The sequence below is a fragment of the Cynara cardunculus genome (genome assembly GCF_001531365.2).
Source record: "Cynara cardunculus var. scolymus isolate 2C chromosome LG 1, CcrdV1, whole genome shotgun sequence".
NCBI classification, from domain to species: Eukaryota; Viridiplantae; Streptophyta; class Magnoliopsida; order Asterales; family Asteraceae; genus Cynara; species Cynara cardunculus.
The window spans coordinates 6,125,298-6,132,646 of record NC_037528.1 but is presented as its reverse complement, the minus strand read 5'-3'; the positions used below and the strand labels follow the sequence as shown (position 1 = coordinate 6,132,646).

General features: G+C 37.3%; 2 protein-coding genes and 1 long non-coding RNA gene across 3 annotated transcripts in view; 1 reads left to right on the top strand and 2 right to left on the bottom strand.

Annotated features, from left to right (window-relative positions):
- Positions 1 to 1,431: 1,431 nt before the first annotated feature.
- Positions 1,432 to 5,102, top strand: LOC112513018 (probable pectate lyase 5). The gene is made up of 5 exons (XM_025119144.1): positions 1,432 to 1,574; positions 2,001 to 2,700; positions 2,782 to 2,973; positions 3,149 to 3,354; positions 4,849 to 5,102. The coding sequence occupies exons 1-5, from the start codon at positions 1,432 to 1,434 to the stop codon at positions 5,090 to 5,092; spliced, it is 1,485 nt and encodes a 494-aa protein (XP_024974912.1). The 3' UTR covers positions 5,093 to 5,102.
- A 1,604-nt stretch (positions 5,103 to 6,706) lies between these two features.
- Positions 6,707 to 7,224, bottom strand: LOC112515210. Its single transcript, XR_003069526.1, has 3 exons — positions 7,151 to 7,224; positions 6,990 to 7,060; positions 6,707 to 6,885 (listed from the first exon to the last, which is right to left on the bottom strand). It is a non-coding gene; the product is annotated as an uncharacterized LOC112515210 (long non-coding RNA).
- Positions 7,225 to 7,329: 105 nt separating this feature from the next.
- The window catches only part of LOC112526311 (protein RNA-directed DNA methylation 3), a 7,998-nt gene continuing 7,978 nt past the window's right edge, over positions 7,330 to 7,349 (bottom strand). Inside the window, exon 21 of the mRNA XM_025136569.1 lies at positions 7,330 to 7,340. Coding sequence (XP_024992337.1) covers positions 7,330 to 7,340 — 11 coding nt within the window. The remainder of the gene's footprint in view (positions 7,341 to 7,349) is intronic.

The window sequence follows — 7,349 nt, the reverse complement described above, 5'->3', positions numbered from 1 at the left end:
ACCCACCTCACCTCTTTTCTTGGTGGCCCCCATTACTTATTCACTCATATGGGGGAAAAAAAACATGAAAAGCAGGAAAACTACCTCAAAACAAACAATAAGACTTCCCATTTACCCATAAACCTATTTGTTTAAACACCTCATTTTGTTTGCTAATTGCATTTATTTTAGAATTTTACTAATGGATCGCCATTAGGGATGCTCGCGGCGTGGTTCGATGTCGGTTGAGATCAAACCGTAAATCACATTTCTCAAACTATAAATTATACCGTGTAAACTTTAAACTACACCAAACCGTACCACAAAATGCGGTGCGATGAGGTGTGAGTTATATAATTTGTATCTATCGTATTTCATTCTACAATCAAATAATTATAAGCTTAAAAATACATTATAAAATTGACGATAAGCGACCAACTAGGTTTGGATAAACACCCTTTAATTGCCAAGAGAATTGGCATGACCCCTCCTCCACCCCACCCCCCACGCCCCACCCAAGTGTCTATTATTTTTTTTTGGAAAAGTACAATAAAAACCAATGAACTTTCTTGTTTGGAATGATTAAGTTCTTGAACTTTTTTTTGGAACAAATAAGTCCTTGGACTTTCCAAAACATGTTAAATAAGTCCTTGAACATACCAAAATATGTTAAATAAGTCATTGGACAATTTTTGGAACAAATAAGTCCTTGGACATTCCAAAAAATGTTAAATAAGTCCTTGGACAATTTTTGGAACAAATAAGTCCTTGAACAATCCAAAACATGTTAAATAACTTTTTGAAAAAAATAAAGTGGTAAAATAGTGAAAAAAATCCCGAAAAAAAACCCAATGAACATTCATATTTTGAACGATTAAGCCCCTAAATATTTTTTCAACCAAAAAGTATTTAGATCTRTAAAATTAAACAAATATAACAAAAAAGTACTTACATTTACAAAAAAATAATTACCATTTTAACTAGTTGTACAAGTCATAAGAATGTATACAACACGTTTTATAAAAGTTCAAGAAGTTATTTAACATGTTTTGGATTGTTCAAGGACTTATTTGTTCCAAAAATTATCCAAGGACTTATTTAACATTTTTTGGAATGTCTAAGGACTTATTTAAYATATTTTAGAATGTCCAAGGACTTATTTGTGTCAAAAAATTGTCCAAGGACTTATTTAACATGTTTTAGAAAGTTCAAGGACTTATTTGTTTCAAAAAAAAATTCAAGGACTTAATCATTCCAAACAAAAAATTTTTTTTTTTTTTTTTTTTTTTTTTACCTATATCAACGTTATTTCCCATGATCTGCTCCTTCCTCCCTCCCTTTGAGCCTGAGGCCGTTCATGTTGAAGCCAACTGTTCTGTTTGAGCTTCCCTTACAAAGCCATTAAAACCCCCTTCCATTTATTGCATTTATCCTTCAAAATCAGAAGAAAAGATGCATCATACGCACTCTTCTAATACCTACATTCTCTTGTTTTGCCTCTTAACATCTCTCTTCTCTGTCATTAGAGCTACTTTTAACCTCACACTACCTCATCAACACCCTAATCCAGAAGATGTGGTTCAAGAAGTACAAAGGTAAGGTATTTTTTGTACACTGGCATACCTCCATTTTGGTATCCCCTTCTTCTACATAAGAATCTTGTTCTTTTTGGGGATTAATTAGGGAAATTGGGTGAAATTTCATCTGGGTTTTGCTCATTACTATGTTTTCCCAGTTGGGTGTCATTCTTTTAACATAGATTTCAAGAGAAATGACTACAAAAGGTCAGGTTTTCAGTGGTATGGGTGGGTTTCAAGAAACAAATTAGAGCAGTTCTGATATGGGTTTTGCTCATTGCCACATTCTACCTTCTGGGTGTCTTCATTTTCTCAGAAATTCCGACTAAAATCACCGGAAGGAGTCTGAGAAAAGTGTTATTTTGCTGATTTTGACACCATTCCCTCTAACTTCGCTTCATTTTTGGAATATTTTGACTGATTTCCCTTTTCTTTGACATGCAGGAGACTAAATGTGTCGATTTACAGAAGAGATATGCTGGATACCGGCGGCGGATGTCTCACCGGAAATCCAATCGACGATTGCTGGCGTTGCGACCCAAACTGGGCGAACAAACGCCAGCGTCTCGCTGACTGCGCCATTGGGTTCGGAAAAGCAGCATTAGGCGGCAAAGGCGGCCAGATCTACGTTGTCACCGACTCCTCCGACCACGACGTCGTCAGCCCAACTCCGGGCACCCTCCGCTACGGCGTCTTACAAACCGAACCCCTCTGGATCATCTTCTCATCCAACATGGTCATCAAGCTCAAACACGAACTCATCGTCAACAGCTACAAAACCATCGACGGCCGTGGTGCCAACGTGGCAATCACCGGCGGCGGATGTATTACCCTCCAGTACGTCAGCAACGTCATCATCCACAATATACGCGTCTACGACTGTAAGCCATCGGGAAACACCAACATCCGATCAAGTCCGACCCATGTTGGATTTAGGGGCAAATCGGACGGTGACGGAATATCCATCGCCGGATCAAGAAACCTATGGATCGATCATTGCTCTCTTTCACACTGTACCGATGGCTTAATTGACGCTGTATTGGGGTCCACCGCCATTACCATTTCAAACAGCTACTTCACTCATCATAATGAAGTTATGCTTATGGGGCATGACGATGGTTACATGCCTGACAAAGGGATGCAGGTAAAGACACTTTTGTGCATTAATGACTTGTACATTTCTGATATGTTGTTGCTGCTGATTTGTGTTTTTCAATTTATGCAGGTTACATTTGCATTTAATCATTTTGGGAGAGGTTTGATACAGAGAATGCCAAGGTGTAGACATGGCTATTTCCATGTGGTCAACAACGATTTCACTGAATGGAAGATGTACGCCATCGGCGGCAGCGCCAACCCGACCATCAATAGTCAGGGCAACCGCTACATTGCGCCGCCAGAGGCCGACGCCAAAGAGGTAATTTTCCATGATCAGGGTTTTCATGGAAACAACCTCTATACCTTATCATTAGCTTTTAGAATTTTGCATAACCTTGGATGTCTATTTTTGGATATCCTGAGGTCAAACCGTTACGCTTTTATCGATTTAAACGTGGTACTTTCGAAATTCTAAGTTGTGTATCCGTGGATAGGTGACGAAGCGAGTGGACACGGATGAGGGGAACTGGGCGGGATGGAACTGGAGGACGGATGGTGATATAATGGTAAATGGTGCATTTTTTGTGCCCTCGGGTGAGGGCATGAGCACCACGTATGCGAACGCGGCCAGCTACGAGCCAAAGTCGGCCGCCCTCGTCACGCAACTGACGATGAACGCCGGCGTCTTTGGGGGGCCCAGGTATGCATATTTGATCCCACCATACTCTTTGCTTTACAACTAGCATCGCATAGTAAATTTCACATCCAAATGTTTCTTGGCCTTTACCACCCAACTTGCAGATTTGTTGCCTGAATTGTCTTTCTTACCCTTTACTGCTATTTCCACTCCATTTTACTTTAAAACGTGTTTGCATTTTGTATATTTAGTCTTTTGAGATTCACTAAACATGATAATAATGTCGATGATGAGATGGAAATAGTAAAAATAGGGAGTGGAAGAAGTAAAACTACAAGACACTATGATGCAACACCACAGCGCTTTACATCGGTGCACGTGATCCTGCGGGGGAATCAAAAATGCCAACGGTCATGAGTTGTATTTTGATATTAATGCACAACTAGTAATGCACCATGTACAAGTCCTTACAGCAGGATGTGGTAGGACCCTATGGTCTTCTTCTAATCCAGGTTATGGCACTAAACACTATTTTAAGGCCCAAAAGTCCCCCTCCCCCTCCCCCACTGGCATCCAATTGAAATTTAGCAAAATGGGTTTTTATATATCCATCCCAGAATATCATATTAGCTCACAATTAGGAAAAGGACACTCCTATCTCTTTATTTGATATTTGATTAGGGGGCCGTTTATCAACTGCTTATCTGCGCAAAACAAGCACCGACAATCTTAGTCGGTTAACGCTTACTGAACAAGAGACCCTTATGAAAAGGGTATTACTGTCTTCTTGTATAGTAAAAAACGAAGGGGGATATACTGGTTTTGTTTGGTTCACGTGGGGGAAAGGGTAGTTGGCGTGGTCAAAATGTCATGGATTTCGTTTTCGTGGGTGAAAAATGTCAAAATCAATTCTGACAGGGGTTGACAGAAAATATTAGAAGCAAGCTGGAATTTCTGACTTTTTGGTACCAATGACATGGCCCCACTTCATTTATTCCTTTTTATTTTTGAAGATTAGTTGTATTGGATATTGACTGCTTGCACTTTGTTTGTATCTTAAAGTTTCATTTCAATAAAATATCTTTTTCAAAACATAAAAAGTGTTTTAAGTCGTATTTCAATTCGAATATACGAACATGTGATTGATTGTCATGGTCATGGAGGGTGTTTTGGGCATTTAAGTATTTTGTATTTTTTAGAATGGTGAACTTATCAAAGCTTTGAATTGGAGTGGTTTCCCCTTTTGGATATATAAATAGAAAGCATGTAATAATGGTAATGTCCATTTGAGTCTTGCTATATCATTGAGTGATCATCATTGATTTCCACAATAACCCCTAGATTCACTTTGCAAGTGACCTTTTTACCCTTTATTTCTAATACCCCAGTAAACCATGTTTGCATGTTAGGATATATGTCAAAAAGCTAAAGAATCATCTTTTCATGAATGCATACTTTTTAGCCAGTTTGTTGGACTTGCAAAGCATAATATACAAAGCATTGCTCTTTCCGGTCATGGTCATATGGGCGGTTCGGCTGATGTTAGTATTTGTGTAGGGATGATGACGGGAGCGAGTCATTCAGCGATGGGACGGTTACCGGAGATAGCGCAAGCGGGAACACCGGAAGAGGCGGTGGTGGTGGTGATGATGGCGATTACTTTGGGATGATATTTGGCGGGGGCTCGGTGGCAACATCACCGCCTTCGACGATCGTCATTTTTGTTGTTTTAGTTTTATACATTATTAGCACCACAAATAATGGTGGTGGTTTATTTCCATTATTATTATTATTATTATAGTGATTAATTTGAAGAATTTAATTGTGAAAAAGGTAAGAAAAAAGGAAAAAAAAAGAAAGGATGGTGAAAAAGAGGTTCATCATTTTGGTCCCATTTTTTTTGTCATTCATTTGTTTACAAGCTTTTTTCATTCAAAAGTAGGATAGGGTTAGGGTAGGGGTGGGACTATTGGTTTATTTTCATCATAAATATACAAATTAACATGTGATTTTTCTTTTTCTGTTTAAACGATGTCGTTTGTATATTGAATGGAATAAAATACAATTTTGAATCCTATCAAAGTCCTGCAAACCAAACGGATCGTTGGTTACGAAGTTCTTGGAAAAGGGTTTAGGATCTTTAATTCTAGGACTCGTATTGGCGTCACAAATTTAGGAGGCCGTGGAAATGTACCAAGACCGTAAACACGAGATCAATGCAAGTCGAGTCGGGGGGTGTCATCGTTTCTTACTAAATAAGAAGATAATTTTGTTGCATTAAGATTTTGGGATTTATTGAAAAGTAATAATAATGTGGAACATAGGATACTGTTTTAGGTGCATCTTTGTGGTACCAAATTGAAAGGATACTGTTTTACGTGGGTGGTCGTTGTTGCATTTTTATATCCAAAACCCTTGTTTTATTCCGGAAAATAAAATTCATTTAAATAGTTTTAAGGAAAATTGCATTAAAACTCATTTAAATAGTTATAATATTATATATTATATTCTCTATGTGTGTGTATATATATACTAATTTTTATTATAAATATTTGTTGAGTTCATCCTTATATTTTTCTACAGTTTACCAAATCTCATCATCAAAGAAAGATAACAATTAATCTAATAGAATAAAATTATTGATGTTGTTTTGCTGCAACAATAAATCGATATGGCGAAAAACATGAATTATATTGATAGATTATGTTGATAAATATTCGGTTGACAAATCTATCAATCCAAACACTCCCTAATTTGATGTTGTAATTTAGTAGAAAGAAAATCCTAATAGTTGTAACATTTCACGACAACATTAGGTTTACAGGACGATATGAAACATAAAAGTTTCATATTTAAAAATGTAACAACATGCTTTTAAGACGTTTTTGAGTGTCTTTAACAAATTTCTAGGACATTTTTAAAATAGTATCACATTATTTATGCGTCACTATTTGAAAAACTTGTCATGAACACGTTCTATAAATAAATGAGTTTTCATGATGCTTCCCAAAATTATTCTGTAAAAAAATAACAAATACGACACTTCAATTAAAGAACGTCCTAAAAAACTTGTTAAAACACTTTTTACAAAACATATTATAACCCTTTTAGATAGAACAGTTTATAATTTGATCCTCTAAACTTAACTCTTGTATTTCATGCGCTAAATTTATATTACTAACCCACCAACCCAACCCTACCCTCCTCCTTAACTCACAAGGGTTAAGTTGGTATATACTTGGGTTGAAATTTTTACAAACCGACATAATTAGTTGACCCACGTACACCCCTTAGATTAAGTAAAATTCATAGAGAAATGATCAAAATAGAAGGTGAAGGATTTGACACCTTCCATGAGTTCCTGAAATCTGTAGAAAAGAAAGCCTAAAATAATACAAGATTAAAAGGCAACAACTGCAGAGGGGTGTCGTTGGGTTATGAGAATCCATAAAAGCATGATTCATACAATATTCTTAAAAACAAATGCAATCCATCTTTGCACAAACAAAAGAGAGGTCTCAATATCTTAAAACACTTCAGAATTCATTAATAACAATAAAAAAAAAAGTCTTCATTAGAATTTTGAGGCTGCAACTGCAAATGCATCACAAATAAAAATAAGGTAAAAAGAAGCATCATTAGTAATGAGACTATTAAGATGTAAATTTCCAACTCAAAACATCATTCATACAACTCACCTCTTACTTGATCTTAGTATCACCAGTTTCCTCCTTTCAAGATCCCCAACCACCCTCCTTTTTACCTGCACCTGCACCTGCACCTGCACCATAAAAGATATATTATTAGTGTTTCAGGTTCATTCTACTAAATAAAAACTAACCTACGATGAAAAGCTTACCTTGATCACCACCACCGCCCCAACTGCCGCCTCCTTTGGATCCACCCCACCCACCATCACCACCTTCATCCGAGGCCTTTGAACTTCCCCATCCCCCTCCTGCTGTTTGACCATCCTCCTTTTTATCACTTCCCCACCCCCCTCCGCCTCCCCCTCCTGCTGTTTGATTACCACTTGATTCACCATCCTCCTTTTTATC